Genomic DNA, 25,197 nt, shown 5'->3' with positions numbered 1-25,197 from the left:
CTATAAGAATACTTTTAGCCTTTTTTTTTTTTTTTTAATGTTTGCTCTGCATTCATCATCATTTGCCCACATTATCCATGTGTCTTTCCTTGGGGTATGATAGGAACCAAGCAAGGAGCAGGGGCTTTAATCTGAGCTGCTGTACAATCATCCTGCCAAAAGCCTCTGCAAATACATGAGGCTGCCACCACCTCCACCCTGCACAGGGAGTGTGGGCCAGCAACCGAATGTATATTTGCCTTGTTTTCCCCATACGTCAGAGACGGAAATGATCCAAAATACCTGTGCTTGAGTGTGTCAGTGGGATGGTACCTGTGCTCTCTTGGGTGTCTTGGGAGTGCTTAGTACTTACTCTGTCCTTCCTGCTTTATTTTTGTGGTGTAACAGCGGGGCATTGGAAGCTATTTGCAGGCAGATAACAAAGTGACTCTCACACTTCTCTGTTTTCAATCTTGTGTCTGACTGTGAGCCCTGCTTATACAATTGAGCTTCCGTTGGACTCAGGAACTTGTAATAAGTGTTATAAATTGTTGGGAAAATTTATGACACTTGGAAGTTTGTGGGTCTTCAGTTTAATATGCTGAAAAATCAGAATTTAAAACTTGCCTCTTCTGTTAAAACATTGTTTTAATTGCGGAACACTTTTGAATTGTGCTGTATTGTGTGTGGATATGAACTGCACAAATGTTTGCAAATGCAGTGCTGCTCATTGCATTTTGCAGCCTTACAACCAGCATATAAGGAACACCTCGGGTCCTCTCAAAAAATGATGCTTTCTGCTCCCTGGGATTGTACCACCAGGTGGCAGATGAAGCCAAGGAAAGGAAGTGCTAATGCTGTGCTGATTTCTCACAGCTTCCCCTTAGTCGTCAGAAAGAGAAGCGTTCCCAACATCAGAATGTTAGTTTCAGTCTTTAAAGGGTTTCTTTCTTATTTTGGATTGCATGACAGGTTATTACAGTCAGATCAAAAAGAGAGGAAAAAGCAAAAAAAAAAAAAAAGAATGGAATCACAAATACTTCAAACATACAAATACATGGCATTTTTAATACTCTGAAGTATACATAAAATAGGATTAATTGGGTCACTTTGAGGGGGCAGCTGAAATTTAAAGCATTGAATGACTCTATGAAAGTATAACGATCTCTAATACAAAAATAGTCTATGCAGAGCAACAGGCTCTGTAACGCCAAATGGGTGTTTTGTCTCTCTGGGCAGCAATTCAGAGCACCCTTTTCTCCTTATTCCCCCTCTCCAAGAAATCAGGAACGTTCTTCTGGTCATCATCTGTATTTCCCTGGAAGGTTTCTACTGCAGTTGCTGTTCAACGTTGCATGATGTTGCTGCGGGACTGCTGAGTCAGCAGTGCTGTGTTTGCTCATCTGTATTTTACACTTGGGATGCTGTGGTCATAACAGCAGCAGAAAAACAGGAGCCAGAGCTCTCGCCCTCTTCCTGATAGAAAGACTAGTTGGGGATTTCGTTGTTGGGTTCCAGGGAATAAGGTCAAGGCTGATTTTTTAAAATTATTATTATTTATTTTTTTTCCTGGAGGAGATCAGAGATAGGAATGCCTAATAGTTTGCAAGACTATTAATCTGATCTCATGTCACAGACATAGAAAGGGTCTATTTTTCTACCAGAGCAGAATAATAATAATGTGTGTCATTTCTCTTGTACCCACACTAACTTCTTTGGATGTGCTTGAGTCCCTATTTCAGCGTGCATCATTGCTTAGATGCAAACTAGACGAAGTTTGTCTGTTGTGGAGAACACGCACAGAAGGTGGTGTGGCTGTGATTTCTGGAAAGAGAATCCTTCATGCAGTCCCCATACCAACCAGCAAGGTAACATGGGGCTGCAGGTCTTACTGGGACCTGCCAAGTCGTCTGTTCTGGGCACCTGTAAAGTGAACAGGTGTGGTACATCATACCCTGGGTAAACTGATCGAATTGTGCATTAAATGGACTGAGTTTGACTCACTACTGTCTCTTTTGGAGGGCTAATTTGAGCTTTCCTCCTCGGATGGTTAGAAATGTAAATGCCCTCTCCAAACCATCTTCTCTCATTTCTCTTAGTTGTTTGCTCATCCGTCATCCACTGATTATAACATGGCAATCTCCAGCAAGTTCTTCATAGCAAATGTCAGCATCATTTTTATTGATACTTAAGGAAAAAAAACGTTCAGTGACTGAGTTTTTTTTTACAGATTCTGCTTGTAGTCTTTTTGCTGCAGGTCCTACACCACAGTATGAAGTTCTCTTTCAAACTGGCACCCCACAGAAGTAACTGATACTCCAGCAGAAGTAAGATCTTAGTTGATCTAACTGCAGGGATCTCTGAGGAGCTCTGTTCCTTTATGCCAGGTGGTTCTGGTCGTGTGCTGAGGGTGCATAACAGACACAAAGTGATCAAAACAAAGTGGAGATTAGACACGATTATTTTCCTTTTATTAATAAAAAAATAAAACAAGTTAATATGCAATGAATTACTTGATTGTTACAAGGATTAGCTGGACACAGGTTAAGTTTTTAACAGGGAATTGCGATTTTATTGTAAAACGGTAAGAATGATTCTGAATCACTTAAACCTTTCTTGAGGTAGGAAGAGAGTACAGAATACTGAAATTTTAGTAAAAATTTTATAAATTTTAGAGAGTTGTCATTACAAATTCATGTAAGCTTTGGGAAAATGAGTTAAATGCACTGGTGCTTGTGGAAAAAGAACTACATTTACAAGCAGATTAACCTTGTTTATAATTGCAAGGCACTGAGCAATGCCGCTCCAGGCCTTTGACTGCCCATCAATTGACATGGGTGACATAAAACCTATCGACTCAAGGTCAGTTGTTTGAAATCAATAGAACTCAGCAGGCCTTAGAAATGGGCTTGAGTATATTCTTCCACACCAATTTTTTTTTTTTGTGAAAAAGGTGTCATTTCCAAGTGGAGAAGTCTCAGAATCAACTTCAATTTTTTGCCTCACTGCAGTTTTCTTGGTGTGCTACTGTTTGTTTCTGGCAGCAATAATTAAAGATGTTTTTAATAGTACAGTGGATTTGGATATCGGCAATATTCACAGCTACATTATAAGGAACTGCGGCATAATAAACAGTGAATAGTATAAAATTGTGCAATTCGCAGCATGATTTGTTCCTGCATACTTCTTGTTGTGAATTCCAAGTACGTAAGCAGTAATGCGTATTAGTAAACACTTAAATATTATTTTAGGAAAATTGCTTATTAGTAGGAACTCACATGTTTCACCTTTCAGGTCTAGATGCAGCATAAAATAAATGCTAAAATGTGTTAAAATGCTTCAGTGGCTTCATTTGCTAGATCTCATTTTAGTACCCGAAGCCCAGCATCTGGAAGATGTTTACTTGTCTCTTACTTTGAGGGTCTGATCCTTCGCACATCTCATGCATTTGCAAGTGATTGTGTTAGAGGAATTAAGAAGTTACGTCTCAGCTGGAATTCAGTGATTTTCCTCCTGACATGCAAATTGGTGTATGTTCACTGCTGATCAATTAGGCTGCAGAACAAACCAAGCTCACATACACGTGACTTTTAAGTGTGTCTTGGAGGGAGTGGTAATTCCTGGTGAAGGGGCAGAGCCTTTTTAAATAGCTCTTCTAAACTAATTGTAATTATGACTCCACAATGACTAAATCATGCTTAGAGACAGTGCTTGACTTTGAAATCTAACTCTGCTTCTAAATTGACTAAATCTCATTACTCACATAATATGTGAACAGGGGCTTAACTTGCTGTGCTGAAGAAGGATGAGTTAAACAAGATCTCAGTCAAGTTCAGCAACATAAAATTCACATCCAGCCCTTGATTAGCGCAATTGAAGTATAACTGTGGTCACATTTTGGACCACAATCTTTGCACTACTTGCACATCTTCAAAAACAAAACTCGGTGATTTCTTCACTCATCAAAACTGCATTAGGAGTAGCTGGTTTGGCTGACCCCAACTAGAATATCTTCAGTAAATTTTGCTAAATCCATGTGTCAAAAAATGAGCTTTTCTGATATTAAGAAGTAAAGATTTAATATTTCAAAAGGTAATTATTTCAGAATTTTTAGCAAATGTAATTTTTCTAAGAGTTTTTTATACTTATAACATTTATGGTACATCAATAAGACAGCTTATTTAAAGAAGAAAGAAAGTATGGTACATACTCTACCTCATGAGTGTTGTTGATCTATTCATATTGCAAAATGCCTTACAATAAAGGGTATCAACTCTACCAAGCACCAGACTCCTATGGCTGGCGTAATATACTACAGTATCTTGTTACAGGCATTCTTTGTAATTCTAGGAGGCAGAAAATAAAATTTGACACTCAAAAATAATAAGTTTAAGTAAATCATGCAGGAAAAATGTACATTTATGTCCAAGAAATGGTTAGATGCTGCCAGAACAATACAGCTACATTATGAATCTTTAATGATCTCTGAAAGTCATAATGGTCTGTCACTAATGCCCATTAATGATCTCTCTATACCGCTAGTACGGGCTTGATGTTTCTGGCCAGTACCTTAGAGAATACTTTAAATATGCCTTAAACTTTCTCTGATCTACTCTCTGTGTATCTGCTCCAAATGTAGACTGCAATTGTCGGGGTAGGAGCAGCTTGTAAGGCAGCATGGCTTTGGGATTAAGAAAGTCTTATTCAGGTAAGATGTATTTAAGCAATATTTTTGCAGGGGAAAAAAAAAAAGCCAAACCAGGAGACGTTTCCTGGCAACTAGTCCTCTGTAGAAATGATAAACTATATAAAGAAATTAAAGCTTAATAATTATTAATACTAAGAATGTGGTTGTTCTTTGACTTAATAAGTTTTCCTTGGTAGCTCTAAAAATATACTATTTAAGAAGTAAAAGGAAAGCATTATTTTTAATTCTGACTGATAGGAAGTGTAAATATACGGAATATGCTGCTGAACTGTCATGTTTGTCCTGTTTGAATATTTCAATTGTGGCACAGGTTGATTTTATGGCCTTTTAAACATCCGTGTCCCATATTTAGTTTATTTTGCACCCAAGCTTTTTGTTGGGTATAAAACTTGCTTAAAACAAAAAATAATTATTCCTGTTCTGTTCTAATTGCCTTTCATGAGGGTACTGTTCCTCACAGTAACCGAAGACAACCTTGTTATGGTGTTAATAACTTAAAAACCTTTTTAATACAAAACAGTCAGCATTTCTCTATTCTTTTGTAAATGTTTTAGATAGAGGCTTATGATGGTGCAATATACTTTTACTTAATAATGAAAATGTGTGTTCTTTGCATTTGGTATGTGAAGGGCTCAGCTTACCGTAAGAACCAACGCCCTACAGCTAGAAGAGAAAAACAAATCCAAGGACTCTTGGAAAATGCCCCAATATCAAACAATAATCTGATAGTCAGTGTGTACAGAGAGTTAGATATTAATTGTCTGGGTCATATATCATTCTTTATTAGAAATAACTCAACATGATTAGTAAATAACTTTTATGACATTGCATGTGGCATCTATTTTTTTTCCTCTTCAAAATTAAGATAGGAAATCTAAGCATAGTGAAGTGTAGAATGTAAAGTGAACTGTCTGCACTGGTTTTGGCATGTTAAAAATGCATTTACCAAATATAGTCACTTAATAATTCAGATTATTAACTACTAAATGCCTTGCTCTTTTGCAAAAAAATGGTAAGTTTTTATAGCAGGATTGCCATGAAGACAAAACCGTTCTGAAATCATAGAAGTTTTTGCTGGAGGTTATCTTTTGAGGAGTACGTTGCCTAGCCACACAATACAAAAAAATGCTGACAGAAGATTTTGGACCTTTATGTTTTATTATAAACCTGATGTAAAGGCCAGGGGTCTCGTTCCATGGAGGCAGAAGGTGGGCAGGGTGGAGGAGAGGGGCAGAATGACGCCCAGGGCTGGGCAATGTGGGACAGATCAGCATCGCGCACAGGGTCCCCTGAGCGGATCAGCACCGTGGACAGCGGCCCCTGCGCGGATCAGAACCACGGACAGCGGCCGCCACCCCTGGGGTCGGTGTCCCCGGGGCCTCTCATGGTTGGCGGGTCCACCCGAGAGTGAGGGAGATGCATCGAACTGCCGTTAAATATAGAAACAAAGTGTTAAATGCAAAATTACAGTGTCTTGCCCTGCTTGCCAGAACCTTGGGCATCCAGGTTCGCTGTTAATTACAGCTGGAGGCACTGCGTATGTTTGTTGTGATTAAATATCATCAGTGACCAAAACAAAACTGGAAAAGAAAGTGAATGACCTTGCTGGGACAGTTACAAGAACTAACTCTAGGTGTCCCTCTTGTTTCTCGTTTTACTGGTAATTTTATACATCTGATTTTTTTGACTGAAAGTACTGGAAATGTCACGTTTGTTTGGTTTGTAACTATTTACAAATTAATGTTCTACAGCATACAGGAAATGCTATATTTTGCTGAAAGCCTCCTGAAAAGACTTTACATCAGAACTTTTTAAGTAGGCTAAAATTTATGGCATTAATAGTTTAAAAATACAGTCACTGAGTAAGGCATTTCATATATTACAGGGCTAGTGGAAGAAAAAAAAATCAAATCAAAACCAAAACCACACCACAAACAGAAAGGGTTGAAGCGGGGAGGAAGTTTCTCCCAGCATTAGCAGCTCTACACTGGTTCCTTGGTGTGTGTACATCTCAGTATTGTTGAAACATCTTGGTTTTGCTCATATTTACAAGTCAGGAAGAAGAAAGAAAATAAATGCCTGTACTCATATGTCCTTATTATGAATGTAGAACCCATATTTGCAGAGGTTTGAGATGTCCAATTCCGGTTACAGTCCAGGGGAAATACAGATACCAGCAACTTCTGGAAGCCTTGTCTCTTCATTCAATCATATGAGCAGGAATCCCTGCAGGCCTCACAGAGTACTGCAGAATTTAATGAATTCTGTGTGGCTACATGTTATATCTGTGCAGCTGTACGTATAGGTGCCTTTTTACAATTAGACTCTCTAACCTCTCCTAACTGCCCCATATAGGCAGTTAACCTTCATTATGGTTGCATGGAATGGGCTGAGTGGAATCAATCAAACAATAACATTAAAAGATCGACCAGTTAGTTAACTTCTGACAATTCAGCAGGCTTAGTTCTGTGCCTTAGAATCAAATTCTGCTCTTTGTCCTTTCTTTCCCAGCAAAAGCTCTCAGGCCTTGGAATGTTGTATTGTAGATGAAGCTAAACTAAGTCTATTTGTTTGTAAACAAGATTAAGTTGACCTCAACTGCAAGATAAGGATATCAGGATACATTGTGGTTACTGCTCATTAGAAGCATGTTGATCCTGTCAAGAAGAGGTGGAAAATGCAAATGATAAACAAAGTGAGGAGGGTTAAAGGGAGAGGACAGAAATCCTGATGATATATCATCATCTGCTAAATATGGTGTCTCCTGTGAGTTTAGCTCAGCATGATTTAGCAATACGACAGAGAAGTTGCAAAGGCAATACATATGGACTGGGAATTTAATTCAAATAATGATATTATATTTATATCTACTTCCACAGCACTACTAGTTTTGTGGTTGTTTTAGGTGGAAATGCATTAACAGGTTGGACAGTTGTCCAGTCTCTCTACAAGCAAAAGTATCCCTATTGTAGTTCAGCCTGACTTAACTGAGGAATAACAATGCTTAGCTTGGCAGCTTCATATCTGTTTCTCTAATTGCTCAGCATTGTTTCTCCACATAGCAACAAAACCTTTCTGTGCTTTCTGATGAGGTCTGAGTCCCCATCAATGTACCCAGCTACCCAACGTGAATACTGGTAGCAGCAGCAGATGTTCTGCTATTAACCTCCTTCTCTGAATTGAGTTGTCTGAATTTCTTCTAATTTACTTATGTAGAATTTGCATAAACATTTTTTCTAGTTTTCAGACCTATTTAAATCCAATGCAGCAAATGCCAGCTCATGGTTCTTGTTCCTGTTTTGCTAGCCAACGATACTTGTGAGTGTTGCTTACAAAAAGAGTACATCTAATTTATAGTAATGAATTAATCTCTGTTTACATATGAAATGTGTTTTTCACCTCATCATGGCTTTAGATGTCACCTTTGCTCTGCTCTCGCCAGCAGTAGCTCCTGCTAAGCCTGGAGTTGCCATGAGGCCAATTGCTGGAGGGTGTGTGTGGGAAGTGTGACTGTGCAACTACTTGGTCTGTTTTTATATTCACATGTATTACTGAGCACTGCCAGAAGCAAGACACTGAGCTACATGTACCTTCATTAAATGATTACTTAGTTTTGATGGTGGTAGTTGTTATTTATTATAGAGATGCATTAGGTAGATTACAGTCTAAATTACCCTGTAAAGATAGTTTAGTAAGGCAGAGGTGGTGTTTTCTTTCATGCATCTGTGAAAATAATCATGCTTTTTTGGAAAGGAATGAATTATCATCTGGAGGTGCCTTTTTCTCTTCTTTCTTGGTTGCAAAGACCAGATATTTTGTCAGATGAACTTAGATAAACTTAATTTTTACATCACTGAGCTTAGGTCAGCTACATCTTGTTATGTCACTATTAATATAATGAATATTACATGGTGAACTGAGACAGAACGCAGAAGTCTGGGCTCATGGCCCTTTTGCTAATCCTCAAGGTTATACCTTCCTTCTGGTTACTGAAAACAGGGTTCCTGCTCAGGTAAACTGGTTCCAGTTCTGTGACAATGAGTGGAGCAAAGCCCCACTTGCACATGTGCAGAAGCAGCAACTCAGTGCAGTGTTTAACTCCAGCTCCTGGAGAACCTTGCCTCCATCCAAGACATGGTAGTTTTTGCTCATATCCCTTTTCTTTGTGGCCAGCTCTGTTCACATTCTCATTTGTTCTATGTGTACTTGGTTCCATGATCTCAGCAGTTAGGTAAAAGTCACAGAAAATCATTGCCAGGCTCTTCTGATCCTAGCCCGGGTAATTTGTTTTCATTGTTAGAAAACAGATGGGTCTTACATCATTAACACAGCAACAGGAAGGGGCAAACTTGGCATCCATGACACGATACCAGCAAATTGGGCTCTGTAGTTACGTGAAGTCAAGCAGTGGGGCAGAACTTGGCTTCTGAGCAAAGCAAGGGCCATGGCTGTGAGAAGCTGATAGAAATCACTGGGTGCAAGTGGGAGGAGGAAAATTCTCAGAGGCTCCAACTCAGTGGAAACCCAGTGAGTCTGTTTTTGTCAAGCTCTTGACAGAGCATGAACCATCAGATCTATGAAAAGATAGAGAAAGATCCACTTGAGTCATGTGACAATCTCTAGGCAACTTGCTTTGGGTCTGTGAAAGACTATTTACAGGGTTTCGTCATGTGTAAAGTGGCCTTATGTTAGGTTTGACAGGGGCATATAGCCCACACTTCTCATGTGTCCCATGCTGAGATGTAAACATTTCAGGGATGATATGCTGTCGTTTACACTGATGTTTTGAGAGTCATCATGCTGAGAGGTGAATGAACGGATACTTCTGTGCATACTGATGTGGGAGGCTGTGGAGTATTTTTTGCTATGGCTTTGTGGTGGACTAAAAGAAGTCAGTTGGTCACTGCTGCAAGTTCTTGGCTCAGGTTGGGCCCCTCAAGACACCAGAATAACATGTTCCCAATTTGGGAGCCTGCAGAGCTGTGGGAGCTGATCTCTTCTGTTTGTTCTGTGACCTTTCCCAGCTGATTGGCACTGATCTTTTATGCACCAGATAGACCATCTTTTGTGGTTGACATTTTGGGATAACTGAATATGGATTAACCTAGGAAAAAGTATTTCCACTTTTCTGCCTTCAAACAATACCCTCCTTTTTCAAAAATGCCTGCACCACCAGGTTGGATCAAATCTAGTTTTGACTGAGACTGTGCTGTGAAGGAATTGGAATTCACAGCTGGGAAGGGCCAGAACTGGGATTCCTCTCATTCATTAGTATTTTCTCTGAGAATCTGAGAGGGAACTCATGTTCTTGATGTGAGATATTATGGCCATCCTGAATATTTAGCAGGGTGACATTTAGCAGTCCTGAATAAGAGGCCTAAATTCTTGTTAGAGTTAGTGAACCTTATCCTAACAAACTTGTGCAGTTCTGATAAGAGAACAGGATTAAGACATGAGAACCTTTTATAATGCATAATTATTTTTTAAATATCTTAGTAGTCTCAGTCAGATGACTCGTGTTGAAGATAGAGATGTGTTTCTCTGCTTTGCTGGATGGTTGCCAGTTTTGGCACATCCTGTCCTGTGCATGAGTTTTACTGGGGTCTCGTTTGGTGTTGGGATTCATGAGTCTGTACTCTGAGAAGACAAAAATCAACCAGCTGCCTAATCCCTTGAACAGCAAGTGAGCTCTTAGATAAAGTGGGTCCAGGCAACATGTCCACACTGGTGTCACAGGATTTTATTTTTGTGTGTGTGTGTTACTGAGCGGAGCTGTACAATGCACTTTTGCAAAGAACCATTGCACAGATACACACAGGAACATCCATGTCACTATTTAGAAGTGCCCTTATGTTCTCAGCATAAAAATACTTCTGTTTACAGCAACACAGCTCAAATAAAGGTCTGCAGCTGGTTATTGAAGCTGGTCTTTACTATTAAGGTTAATTTTAAACTAGCCCAGTTGGTCTGTTGACTAAAATATCCTCAGATTTGAGCTCTTGGTCTGGAGCTGCCTGAAGGCCCAGTTCATTCACTAATACCTTTTTCCACCTCACACTCAGAAACAAACCTCTGATTCTTAATTTGGCTCAGATCTAGAATAAAAGTGGGCTTTCAAGCATAGTGAGCTGGCACCCAGACTCCGTCGTTCTGCAGCGCTTGTGTCCAGCTGCGGAGCTGGCTGCAGAGGAAAGGCTGAGTCATTTCCACGGGATGTTTCACGGAGGAGCTAAGTGATGCAGGGCTCGGGTCTGAACAGCTCTGTTTCCTGGTGAATAGTAATTCTGTTTACTTAGAAGAGGAAAAAATCACTGGGGGCCTCAGTGCTGCTGTGTCATACCCGACTGGATGAAGTCTCGTTTATCTCAACCTGAAAAGAGAGAGAAGCAATTCTGGTGGCGCTTTTCAGTAAAAAAAAAATTCTTTAGTTTTGGGGAGTGTAAGTGGTGGAAATAGTCTATAGATTTGACTCCTGAAGCATTTTTTATTAGGCATATTACCCCAGCAAGAAGAAACAAACCTTGGGAGGGACTCCTAACATCCCATGCCAGGCTGAATTTCTTTTGTCACACCAAAGCAGCTTCAGTCTCATAAATGCAGAGGGCTGGTTTGGGGTTTACACTGGGCTGAGAGAGGTCTAGAGCTGGCTTCTGATTTTTCTTCTGGTCTTGATTTTCATGCAGCATTTGTTTTGCCCAACAACGTCCTGTTTATATTGGACCTACTATAAATATTTTGGTACTTGTTTATAGGGGAAGAGGAAATAACCAAACATTCTGTTTAGCCTGAGGATGGAATATTTTGATTCAAGGTGCTCTGAAAAGTTCCTGCTTTATGGCAACGTGTCATGAGAATTAATGCTTCTAGAGGGCACAGAGGAGCTTGGGTCCCTGGGTGGGTCACACAAGGGGCTCGTGTGCCCATCAGTGGTGCACTTGAAGAGCCAGCCAGAAAGTGCCATCTCTCCTCCACCCGTCCCCTTCTCTGACAGCGGCGCTGCACCAATACACCGCTCTGCGCTTGATCACATCTGTCGACACTCATGTGCCGAAATAGCACAGGCGATCAGCAGCAAGGGGAAAGGGGTTCCTCTCTTTGCACGCTGCAACTGGCACCCAGCATGCTGCAAAGCTGCTGTGGCTTGTCAGAACTTGCAGCTTGTTTCATGACAGTGAGATCTGGAGCTGGTTTGTGATATTTTTTCATCTGGCCTTGGTTTTTGTGCAGTGTTTGTTTTGCTCAGAAGCTATCTGTTTATATAGGACCTACTATAAATCATTTGCGCTCATGATGGATTGTAGCTGGGGTTCTTAGTGACGTGGTTTAGTTCCAGTGTTAGGTTAATGGTTGTACTCGATGATCTTGAGGGTCTCTTCCCACCAAAATGATTCTGTGATTCAAACAACTGTGATCTGGGACCTGCCACAGCACAAGTGGTTCAAGGAGAATGGAGCAAAAACCCAAAAGTTTTGTACTTTCCTCTAGTTTGGTGGAACAACCAGTGGTGCTTGCCTGTGGTTTGGGCCAATGCTGGGGTTTGATGCCTTTTTTTGCAGGATCCAGGCAGCGAGGGCAACATGCTTTGTGTTGGTTGAAAACCGTGTCCCGTGTTAATCAAAGAACCAGTCTTGGTTTAGTGGATCATGGTACCAAATTTCAGACTTTACTTTTACCCAATCTAGGCAACTTCTGGAGGTTCAACTATGTTTTAATGATCTGAATTGTGGAAATAATTGTCAGCATAAACTCAACACATGGCTTGGAGGAAAAATGTAGATCAAAAGCAGGTGGGATCTATGTCTACTTCAAAGCAGTGGAATTGCTGCTGGGTCAGATCCCAGCTCCAGGTAGCTCATGGCCCTGTCTTTGACAATAACTGTACATGTCTGTCCCATGCTGATTTCTTAAGAGGTGCTTAATTCTTGATTGAAATGGGACTGGCAATTTACTTGTTAACTCTAAGTGGTACAGTAATCACACACTAAGAGGATGTATGTTCAAGAAGTGTCTGGTTGTCTTCTATGTTCAAAAAGTTATTGGAACGTTATTTTATTTTACCTCTTTAGCATGGTGGGGAGTGAACAGCTCTTGCTGTTCAAAGAAAATAAAGCTGTTCCTTGAGATTTTTTGTATCTGTAACACTGAAATAGTCCAAAGATTGGTCTTGTACCAAAGGCATTTTCCCAACAAGATCTTGATTTTCATGTGCCATTTATAGTAAATGAAGACATGTTTGTAGGAGTACCGATAGATGGAGAGGTTGATCATGCAAAAAAACTGCAGGACTGTTTTTTGAAACTTAAATCTGATTATGCATATATGCTATTTTTATTCCTCTCTTTAGTTATCTGTCAAGGAACATTTGTGCAAATGAATTTTCTTTATGGATTTTAAGCATGCAAGCTGGAATGCTGGCAAAAAGATATCCTAAATACTGCTTTTATATACTGATTTTCCCCAGGATTTTCAAGGTTAGCTGAATTCTGAGTTCTGGATAGTCATTGTGAAAATGAAATGTCATCTGACCTATAGGACAGACCACAATGAGGCAGCTTCACTTTGATCTGAAGATCAAACACTATTTTCCAAACTGGGAATATTTATGAAGTACTGGGCGAGTCTCAGGAAAAACAAGTCTCACTTGTGACTGTATTGGAAGTGGAAAGATAGCAAAACTCATAGTGCATTACTGGTGAGTTGAGTAGGATGAGTTATTACTAATAATATCCAACCGGCTGTCTCTTGGGTTGGATTTCACGTCTTATGTGGACTGGCAGATGAGAGTAGTGGTGGAACTTGTGAATTACGGTTACTTTTACCCTACAGTTTAAACACGAATAAGAAATTAGGAGTATTTATTTAATATGAATACGTGGATGCCATAAAATGTCTCATAAACAAAGGTGAGTGTGTGTATACACCTATACACGTATACATATATACTTCTTGCAGAAAAGAGGTACTGTGGATGGGTATGTGGGGCTGCCAAATTCAGTATACCATACAGCTGTCAAGGTCTCAGTCTGCGATGATGGCACATGTAGTACTTTGTCAGACGTTGTCTTAAAAATTGTGCATTATGGCCATTTTTGTTATTAAGGCCTGGCCACGCATCATGTTTTATTGGGACAGGAGTACCCAGTTGGAAGAAACCAACCTGGACTCTTTGTGAGCTGCTTCTAGTCCAGGGAAGGGCTGTAATATTTGCAGAGGTATCGCAAACTGCTTTGAATTGAGTTCATTGAAGTGAAGACGCTGGGTGATGCGATTTCTGTTGCGCTTGCCTGGAACTGGTGTTGGGCCCTGGGGATGGAGGAGAGGACCATGTGGCTTTGCCAAGGGTTTGAATAGGAGAGAAAGAAGGGACAGAGATCCTGCAAAGCCTTGCTGAGGCTGATAGCGTATCAGAAATCTGGTGCTGTCACACCAACCCACCTGCATCGGTCCTGTCCTGATAGCCCCAGGGTACAGAGGATGCAGCTCTCCAGCTCAGATGACTGAAGCCTGTTGCCATCATCCTGTTGCCATCGCAGTCCCTGCTGAGCTCAGATCCTGCAAGGAATCAGCCCACAGCCTCCCCCTCCCACTCACGGGACATCCCACCCTGCCTCAGTGCCTGCAAGTGGCTGCAAATCTGCACTGCCTCAGGGATAAATTCAATAGTTGTTTGCCTTCAGGGTTGCAAATCTCTGTTTTGTTTCTGGCCTGAATTGGCTTTATTTTAGGCTTCAGCTGCTGAAAGCATGCTGAAGATCAGGGGGTGGGTTGCAAAGGGACCTCCTGTTTCCTATTTCCTGGGGCAAGGATGTGTGCAGGGTTCTGTGTCCCCTGTGCAGTGCATTCACCACAGTGCTGTACCAGGCTCTGACACCATCATGGCACTGCTGCTTCTCCCTGCCCTGGTACCCCTGCAGCCTGCCCCCTATTTAGCCAGCTGTGAATAAATCCATTTGGCATGAGAGCCTGGCCTCAGGGGACAGGAGGACAAAAGGAAGAGGGAGAACATGGCAATGACAAGGAAATTGCTCTCTCTGAGGATTTTCTAGTCTCTGCTAGAAAACTGAAGCTGAGAGGAGGTGTGGAGGGGGGAAGGAAAGGTAAGAGAGGTGAAAAACTTCCAATAAATCAGTGAGGCAGAGATGGGACAATCCTGTAAGGATGAGGCAACCCCGAACCACCTTCCTGCCACCAGCCAGGTGTCCTCCGCTACCAAAACCCTGGTGCCAGCTATTTGCTCATCACGGTCACGTTTGTTTGGGTGTCTGCATCTCCCCAGGAGGTGGCTCTGTCAAAAGCAGGTACCCACAGCCCATAGGACCAGCAAGGGTGGGTAGCTGGGGTGCACCAGCTCCTGCTGCCCCCCCCCCAAGCCCCTGCCTCCTCACTGCCTGCACCCCGGCGACCTCTCCACAACTCTCTGCACAAAAAGCCGTAGGGCAGGTCTCCTGCTCACTGCCTTGCCTGGAAAAGGAGGGAAGGAAGGAGGAGGAGGAGAAGGAGGAGGGGAGGGTGGTGATAAGGGGCTTGCTGCGTTGCCTCATTTCTGTATCCAGTGCACAGCTCGCGGGGTGTGTGCAAGTGCGTGCAGCCGCTGCTGGAGGACTCCTGCTGCTGCAGTCTCGGCGCTGAGCTGCCAGCGACCAGGCGTCAGGAGAGCTCTGCCTGTTTACCGACTGGTGAGAAGTGTTGCAATGCAAAAGCTGAACGCGTCTGTGGAGGGGAGACTGCACTGAGAGCAGCACCTGTAAGGAGCAGAAGGGAAGAGGCATCCCAAGGCATTCAGCAACCCACAGCCAAGGTTCCTGGCATCAGCACCTCTCCTGGTGTCTCCATCACTGCTTGCTTTGGATCTCTTCTTAAGGGAGAAGAGGAAAAAGGATCCAGAAAAACCCTGCAACAGGACAGCCCCTGCTGGATTCTAACAGGTGTTTGCTGGGATTTCAATGGGGAGGGGCTGGGTGGGGAGAAAAGTTAACTGGAGAAATAGGGGCTAGGAGAGATGCAATAATCTTGCACCAAGTGGATGTGCCATGTCTGCATGTGAATAGTGCGTCTGGAGAAGCTCAGAGGGATGTCTTGCAAGTGATCCTCTCCATCTCCGTAGAAACACTCACCTCTGCCTGCAAACTTTCCCCTGCCTGAAGTTGGGAGGAATTAAAAAAGCATCAGAAAATCAAAAGGGGAAGACCTCAGTGGACAAAAGCGCTTGAGCTAAACTGTTGCATCCCAAACTGGGGCTCTGGTGCGAGTGTCCCGCCAGTGTCTCCTGGGCTCCCAACCCGACTGGCGGTGGGTCACGTTGGCCAAGGAGCCCGGCAGCGTCCCCGGCATTGGGGACGGGCCGAGCAGCATGCTGGCTGCGGTGCCCGCGGCCGGCGAGCAAACCCCGCGTGCCTGAGCTGCCAGTGGTACCGGGGCGGTGGCGGCCATGGCTGCAGCCATTGCCAGCTCCCTGATCCGCCAGAAGAGACAAGCCAGGGAGCGGGAGAAGTCCAATGCCTGTAAGTGTGTCAACAGCCCCAGCAAGAGCAAGGGAAGCTGCGACAAGAACAAGTTGAATGTGTTTTCCAGGGTCAAACTCTTTGGCTCCAAGAAAAGGCGAAGGCGGCGACCAGGTTGGCAAGAGTTATGTATTTGGGGGGTTGGTTTGTTTAATTTAATGCAAACTGGGATGTGCATCAGGTGAGAGGAAAAGGGGACCAGTGTATCAGGGCTGGTAAAATGAATGTGCAGGTATGGCTTGTGTGATCTGATAGACGTGGGAACCCTATGGCAGTCCCTTCCCCTTTCACATTCACCTGGTTTATTTGGATAATGCACACTGTTGCTGTCTGCCTCACTAGCACAGCCATGCGCACCCGTGTACTCATAATTCAGTAGTCCATCTCTCTGTTACACATACACATACGTGATTTATTTGTGGGGGAGATGTTTGCAGAGGAAGTTCCCACACATACACCCCATTCAGCTGAATGGTAAATAACTTAGCAGCCTAGAGATCTGGTTTTGTCTCCCTCCTTTGCAGAATACCTGTGCCATGCTTTATTTGCTGATGGCAGACAAAGCTTTTTGCTTTCGCTGGCACCTTCCAGAGTTTTGCTTCAGCACTCTGTTCCTTTCTAGGAATCTCATCCTTGCAGCTGCCCTGCAGACATGCTGCTCTCTGTGTCAGAGGTGCAAAAGATCGGGCATGAAGACTCTGTGCCTGATCTAAGCGGGGTTTTTTGTACATGGGAGGAGCAAAATCCACTGGTAACATTGCTATCGCTTCGCTGCGCTGAAACATTGATGCCCTTAGCCACTTAACATGTCTGCATTTCTCAGCAGCCACAAAAGAGGTGCTTCACTCCCAATTTGCAAACAACTTTGGGATGTATTATGGCTAAAAAGCCAAAGTGAGCGTTGGATTAATTTCTTGTCAGAAAAGTTGGTAGCTAAGAATTGTGCATTCGTCAGTACCCTTATTAAACGTTGCTATTAGGAACTAATACATTTGTGCAAACAATGGTAAGCTTTTGCCTTCAGCTCCTACTGAAATGAAGTACCATAGCAGAGCTCCCTAATGTCTTTGATTGTAAACACAAGGAGTCTTATCCAGACATTGGGTGTTGTAAATGACACATCATATCTCCACAGTATGTTTACCTCTGAATTCAGTTAGTTATTATGGAGCGAGCCATGGAGATGCATCACCTCCTGACAAGCATACTTGTGTGAAATTACTACAATGCAGATGTCATTGGGATTCAGTGAAAGTAGACCTTTTTTGCAATTACTCCTGGAGCAATACCTAGATATCTTAAATGACAGACTTGTCAGCAGATCCTGTTGCTTTATACTTTTCAGTCTAGAAAGATCTGAAGCCATGTGAGATATCTCGCTTTCTAACTGTGAATCTGAGGACAGTTATACTATATGTTGTTTTGATCTTTCTTCTTCTAGCTGATGAGGTAATTACCTCAACCCTTATGGTAATATTTATTTTGCAGTTCCACACATTGCTGGATTTCAGGGTTCCCCCCTCCATTTTCCATATGTTCATTGAGTAGTTTATCACTTCGGATGCTCTGTACTGCTTGGAGCAGTGAGGAAAGAGGGTTTGTTTATTAGAGCTGCAGCAGTTCCTGTGCTAAACATTTGCTGCTATATATTTAGGCTCTCAACTGTCACTATGGCTCTTATTAGCGCTATCGTAGTAGTCCTCTTTTTCCTCTCCATTTAAGAACTCACACCTTTTTACAAGACAAAATATGCTTTTTTGCCAGCTCATTTCTAATCTTAAATAGGGCTGAGCTCCCGAGGCCAAGCAGCAAACTGTCAGAATTTGCATTCGCTGGAAGTAGATTTTACTATGTTACCTATGAAAGTGGCATTTAATCATTTTGACAATTGATTTCATAGACATAAATTTGATCTCAAGCTAAATGAAAAGTGTTGCAAAGCTGGTTGCCCTGCTTTTGTTTTGGGTCTTTTTCACATCTCAGCCTTGAGAAGAAACCCGGAGGTTTGTTTTTAGCATCCTACTCGCTTGGAACGGTACATCAGGATTTCCCACATTAATCTCACTATTGTTTTTTTGCAGAGCCTCAGCTTAAAGGTATAGTAACAAAGCTATACAGCAGGCAAGGATACCACTTGCAGTTGCAAGCAGATGGAACAATTGATGGAACAAAAGAGGAGGACAGTAGTTATAGTAAGTGACATGAGCATAAATGGTGTGTTTGTGAATTGTGGTGTCTCATTCTTCCCATATAGGTCCGTGGAAAATTGTTGTCCTGGGCTGACTGAGTGAGTGGAAGCAGCATTAACGCTGCTCGCAGCGCAGAAGTCTGTCAGACTTACTGGGTCTGAGAGAAATGCAAATAAAAATCACTTATAAAAATAATGAACTAGAGGAGGTAATGATGACACATATGACAAACAAAGCAAATGTTATCTCCATGGTAATCTAGAGAAGTTCATTGCTGTCCTTTGGATTTTATTAGAGATTTTTTTTTCAACGGAAAATTTGCTCGCCTACTCAGAGTGCCTGAAATAGAATAACGCTATCTCCACTCTTAAACAGGAGCTCATTCAAACAGAGCTGTGTTATTTCACACGAGAGTTCATCCTCATTTTAAAGTTCACGTTTCCCTATTATTATTTTTTATTTGCCGCCTCTAAACTTAATTATACCTTCAGCTTTCAACAGATTTCTCTCAGCTTTCCTGTGAAGAAGCTTTGGATGCTTTTGGTTTGGCTTTTTGTTTTTACAGTTTTGAGAATTAATAGAAAACAGGAGAACATTATTAGCGTGTAGATTAGATGTGTGTGAATAAAATATTTAAGCCTTTCATCTGTTTAGTTTAAACTACATTTCTGTTCTGAAAGAAGGAGTTAGAAGGAGCAAGGAGTTTGAGAAGGTATTTCAGGCCATTTAGACAACAAACTAAAAAACCAACAGGGAGACCTTTCTTTTTAATTATTAAAAAACTCCGATTTAAGTGCCATCCTTTTTATATGAAAAGCATTTTCAGGTGAAACATGGTTTCATTTTGCAGGTCACTTGATTATGGCAGAGTAAGCACTAGATGCAGTAGGAAGTGTCGGATCTTGTCCGATCACTTGCTCTCACCTTTTCCTGCACCCTCTTTACTCCTTTTTCGCATCCCTGTGTTAACTTCTGAGTGACAGGTCTCCTCTGCAGCCACGAAAGGTGTTGGCCTTAGAGCAGAGCCCAAGTGTAGGACCTGGAGGGGGACACCTGAAGTCGGGCTCCAGGTCCCGTCCCCACCCGCAGAGGTGACACAAAGACCAGATCAGTGCAATGCTGCTGCCAGGTTATAGAGTCCTCCTCAGTGCAGCTGCAAAATGTACTCTAAGAGTGATCCTTATAGACCTTAAACATTGCTTTTCTTTGAAATAAATGCTCTAATATTTATGATTTAAAACATGAGCGCGGATTGTTCAGGATTTCAAGGTAATTCTGATAATTATCTTTAGAAAAGAAGGAGAAATAGGCAAACCTTTCTTTTTCCAATAAGTGTGATATTGTAATAAACTTTTAATGTACCAGAGCAAATATCTGAAATGGAACCTTTTTATTTTTTGATTGTTTCATTCAAATATTTTGGTTAGAATCCCTCTAATAGGGATTCTGAGATTTGAAACAAGATAAAATGTATGGAAATACAAATGTGTGTGTTCCTAAGATACCTTTGTTTTCACCATGTCCTTAAATTTATCATAACCTGATAGATTACAAGCAAATCATAAAATCTCCTCGTTGCTGGATACCAGCCTTCCAGAATGCTGAATATTTAAATATAATGGAAGTATCCCAGAAATGGTTGCAACTGGGCTACATCATCTAAGTGTTCAGAACAAAGTTTTATCATATAAAAAAAAAAAAAAAAAAGCTTTTGTATATATATTCCTCTTTTATATATGGCGAGTCTATGGACTTGAATACCTTGTAGTCCTGGATTTATTTTAATTACAATATTTTTAATGGAACTAGTAAGATAAATTGCTTTGTGCTGTGGATCAGAGTCCACACAAGGGGTTCCCCCTAAAGCCTTGCTCACATGAATATGAAGCAGGTCAGGCCCTCCAAAATCCTTCCTTCCAATATCTGGAGAGACATCTCTCAGCCCATATTCATGCACTGTGGGAAGCCACAGGACTTGTAGTCCCATCCGAATATGGGGGGATTCCTCTGGTCCATTCTTTCCACCTTTGAACCCCCTGAGGGGTGTCATTGCTGTTCTCTTTTGTCACCCTCACTAAACAGCCGCTCTAAGACCATTTCATTTGCAATGCAATAATTAAAAATCTCCTTAACAATAAGGGGAACATCCTCAAATTCAGCTGTAGCCAGCAGAGCGGTTGCACAGCGCTAGGACTCTGCAACTGTGTTTTTTAGAGCAAACCATAGCCATAGTCCACCTGGTTTCCAGACAATGTATCAGCCTTGTTTAAATTTCATAATTTTTCTTCCCTTTTTATGGTAGGGATGGGAAGAGCTTGTGGCACGAGACAGCCAGCTGCTGGTTTTTGCTCCTGACAGTGTCCTGGGGCCAAGAGTCTGCCTTCTCCATCCTTTACTACCTAGAGCTGGGTGGGAAGTTTGTCTGAAGATCCCCTGCTTGGGAGCAATTATTTCAAACTCTGCAAACACACTGCTGCATGCAGGGGTCACAAGAATAAGATCATATCCACAATTGCAGGGAGTTTAAAAGAAAGCTGAGATTTTGGAGCACAATTTAGGCAGGAGGTGAAATGTGGATTTGAGAAGCCACAATACTCACCAGACCTTGGTTTCAGCTGAGAGTCCATGTAATTTGAGGAAGTGGACTTCCTGGCTGAGAAACAGATTTTGCTCATAAAATGTGTTAAACAGGCCAAGGTTTAAATAAAGGCAGAATTTATTCCCCAATTTTGGCAAGACAAAAACATTTGAGGACTGGTAAAATAAGGAAATACAGGAAACAATATTCTGCAGGAAGATTATGAAGGTCCAGGTGGCCAAGCCAAAGATGGCACAGGCCTCACAGTAATGTATACGCTCATAATTCCAGCTGTGGCCCTCTGCCTCCTATTTTGAAGCTCTAATTCTCTGTCAGCTCATATTGCTCAAGGCCCATACCAAAGATCATCTCTCCCTTAGGCACCACCAGGTTTTTCATTACGATGGATATTATGTGCCTATTTTACACAGCACAAATGTTATAGGGAAACGCTAGGATGCAAATAACTTTGTGCTATTTTGTGCTAACACAAACTGATAGTAGTAGCAAACAATTTATTTTCCTGTGTCTTTTTTGCCACCCTTTTTGCCTGCCCACGTGAGGCTCAACCACTACAAATGCGATAGCATCTCAAACCTGTTGTCCATGTCATTGGGCTCTTGCAGAAAAGGGGGTTGCATGGCTCTGGTGTTGGTCCCATCAGCATTCGCTGGTCACAGACAAGCCACTCACTGTTAGAGAAGCCAGACTTAGACTTGCTGCTGTGCCAGGACGATGGGAGCAGTGGCTCCTGCTGAAGGGGACAGTCCCTGTTTTTGTTGTATTGCCAATGGCTCCTCATTTTGGAGGCAGCAGCTGGGGCAGCCTGGCTGTGTGTCTGGCTGTGCTGGCGTAGGACAGATTGCCTGCGCATCCCTCCAACAGCCGGTCCCTCTCCCCTTCAGCAGAGGCAGTTGGTGGCAGAGCCAACATCACTCCCCCACAGCCCTTTTGCAACTTCCGATAGTCTGTGCCACAGCAGCTGCTAACGCCACCGACGTCTAAACCAGCTTCCGAGTCTGCCCAACCCTCATCTTGCCTCAAAATAGAGCATGTACGTTTATGGCAGGAATACTTGTTCAGCTGCTGAGGGAAGCAGCTGAGCACCCATGACAGTGGGTGTCCCAACCCTCCCCTGGCAGGAGCCACTCAGCCTCCCATCTCTGATCACTTTGCCAAGCATAGCACAGCCGGGGAATCGCTCACTAAAACCTGTCTCTGCAGCTTGTGGCTGTGAGCTGTATCTTGGTTGTCCCAGGCTTTGCCCTGTCCTCAGCTGATCAACTCATGAGTTTGTAGCACTATTTACAGTGGAGCCCATCCTCGTACCCTTGTGCTGAAAATAGCCAAATGCTTGCCCTACTCGTAAATAAGCACCTTTTAAAAGAAACCTCCAGGTTCTGCCTGGATACTGAGCTTTCAATTGTGCTCTCCTGCTTACATAGAGGTCAGATGCTCCTTTTTGGGGTTGAGCTACAAAAGAGGGCTCTCCAAGGGAATATTTACCAAGTCAGACAGGAAATATTTTCTCCCCCAAGTAAATTCAAGCATTTGATAGAGCAGATGAGAAGTTCTTTTCCCTTATCATTTCCCTAGCTGAAAATCTAGGTTTTGTTTGCCAAAACCTACACAGAACTAGGGGATTTTGTTTTAGTGAAGAGAAAGCCATTTCTGTTGATTTTGTTCTTGCAGGTGAGTATGCCGAGGGGCTGCGTGTATTTGTGTCTGCATGTACACTCGTGTGTGTGTGAGAGGGAAAGAAAAACATAGGTATGATTTTATTATCTCCTACATTTGTTTCTTAGTTCGGGATATTTCCACCTGCTCTGCTATAAATTACCATTGTTGGAAATTCAGTGCTCAAAGGTGCTCCAGCCCGGGGCACGTCCCTTGGCTACCGCCCTCCTAGAGCCTATTGTACCCCCTCATCACTGAGCCATAGGCTGAGATGTTTAGGTTAACCCAGGACAGCACGGGGGATGGAGGTCCAGCTGCCTGCTGGAACAGAGGCTCTGTTTTCACCAGAATTCAGTCCTTCCTCCCCAGTGAAAAATGTTAACTTCTGGCCATGACTTTATCAAAGTACAACACGCATACTTTAGCTCTTGCCTTTTTTGATACACTCTTGACAATGCCACACCCAGAATTCAGGGTCTGTACTAATGGCTGGCAGGCTACAAATTTTCTTCTAATTAAATATGACCATTTGGAGGCTATCAGGCTGAAAAAGGAATTTATAATGGGTCATAATTCTTAGCTTATACTTTTGAAAATAATATAAGTATTTCAAGTTCATAATTCAGTTTTAAATTGGCCTCAGACAGTGACCATAAATACTAAACTTCAGCCTGAAGCAGACTGGAGTTTTTCAGCCAAGTAATAAACCCTTGGAAATAAGAGCCAGTGTGACATTTCTTCATCCTGTCTCTGCATTTCTACAACAGACTTGAAGGAGAAGCTTTGGGTTATGATTACAGTTCTTAAAGATTTCCTTAATTCACATTTAATTTCATTCCTATGTATTGAACACACAGTACTGGATTCAACTCATTATTACTTGTGTTCAATTTTAATGTAGCTATAAATCTAAGCTATGGCAGAACCTTTACAAACTGGAACATTAATTTTTTTGAATGTTTTGATGCTTCTCTGCTTATAAATACTGCCACTATTAACATGGATACAAACAAAAACACAAGCAGAACATTTGAAGCAGCTCACTTTTGAAAGCACAGATTTAGAGCTTGATCTAAAGAATGTGCTGTCATTTCATTTCATTTTGAAGTTACTTAACGCTGGCTTTTCAAACCCATTCTCCTCTCGAAAAGAGGAAAAAAACCCCACAACAACGAGTTTTGAGTAGAAACGTTTTGAGATGTTAATGAAGGTTTTAAAGTTTTCTGAATTTCATCTTGCTCCTTCCTTTTGGTCAAAAATGTTTACCGAACGTGATCTGAATTTGCAAAAACAACAACAAAAAAGTTTTGATCGTCTTGGAAAACTTTTTGTTTGTTTTTGGATTACCTTTATTAAATTTTTTTGCACTTACTGTCAAACCAAAACCAATTTAAGTGTGTTCAACTCTACTCAGCAGACCCCGGATTCTGTTCACGAGGCAGGTAAGTCATTTTAGCTTTCAGTACCTCCAACTCACTGTCTTCAGAACAGAGGAGATACATTGATACCCTCTGTAGATCATTCCTGAGCTATTGGTGGAAATTGCTATAGAAGACCACGATAGTAGCGGTATTGGTCTATAGCACCCACAGAAATTAAGATATGCATGAATGGACATTTTTTATTTGATTCTGGTAATTATGGCTTAATTCTCTATCTAATCTGCGCACTCTAAAGGATTAATTTTGCTCTCCGTCTGCTTTCTCTCCTAGCTTTGTTTAACCTCATACCTGTGGGTTTACGAGTGGTGGCGATTCAGGGGGTTCAAACAAAATTGTATCTGGCAATGAACAGTGAAGGATACCTATATACATCAGTAAGTAAACATTTTTAATTTTGTTCTCACGGAAATTATGGTCAGAACTTAGTAAATTATGAATTTACTGTTCCAAGGGATCTTTCAACAGCAAATTCAGTGTAGTGGTGATGCTCTGTTTTAGGTTATTACTCTGTTTCCATTATGAATACATATGGATGTACAGAATCAAAATGCAGTGCCTTTGATGTACACTAAATATCCTGAAGTGTGAAATTAAAAAAAAAAAAAAAGTAAACCCACAACCAAAATCCCAAACAGAAAGGATGCTCTCTTGGTCACTGTGGACTTATACGGTTCATCAGTGTGGAGTACAGAGGAAAAAGGATAACTTTGCAAATCACATGTATGCCTGAACATGTTTTATGTCTTCCCATATAATCTCTGTTACGGTTATTAAAAGGGATTAGAGAAAATACTTGTTTTGTTTGGCCAGGATTTTCAAATAGAATTAGGTACCGAAAGCTTATGGCTTCAAGTGGGTGAGTGAATAAAGAAACGTTTTATTAGCAGTTTTGATGAAGAATGTCAGTTAATAATTTTCACTGGCATTTCTCAAGAAAGCAAGCAGTGTTTTTATGAAAAAAAAAAAGAAAAAGCACATTTTTAAAAATTGACCATTTTTCAATTAAAAGCATTTAGTTGAACTATGTTCAGGAGTTTTAATTACAAAGTCTTAATAGATCTTTCCCAAGGAGGAGAATAGAGGAAAATGTAATTTATTATCTGCTACAAATTGTTCTCTTCTA

The 25,197-nt window shown here is 41.7% G+C and overlaps 1 protein-coding gene across 5 annotated transcripts in view; it reads left to right on the top strand.

Moving 5' to 3' along the window:
• Positions 1 to 25,197, top strand: part of FGF13 (fibroblast growth factor 13) — a 239,802-nt gene that overhangs the window by 162,974 nt on the left and 51,631 nt on the right. For 2 of the 5 annotated variants that reach the window (XM_071813568.1, XM_065846350.2), the window contains 2 exons: positions 18,270 to 18,380; positions 24,345 to 24,448. In XM_071813568.1, the coding sequence (XP_071669669.1) occupies positions 18,270 to 18,380; positions 24,345 to 24,448 (215 nt within the window). Of the gene's footprint in view, positions 1 to 4,641; positions 4,688 to 15,240; positions 15,613 to 15,640; positions 16,303 to 18,269; positions 18,381 to 24,344; positions 24,449 to 25,197 lie in introns of those variants that run through there. The other 3 variants (XM_071813567.1, XM_071813569.1, XM_065846351.2) reach the window with 3 other exon arrangements.

Source organism: Patagioenas fasciata, chromosome 11, assembly GCF_037038585.1.
Source record: "Patagioenas fasciata isolate bPatFas1 chromosome 11, bPatFas1.hap1, whole genome shotgun sequence".
Classification (NCBI taxonomy): Eukaryota; Metazoa; Chordata; class Aves; order Columbiformes; family Columbidae; genus Patagioenas; species Patagioenas fasciata.
This window is presented reverse-complemented; position numbering and strand designations above follow the sequence as displayed.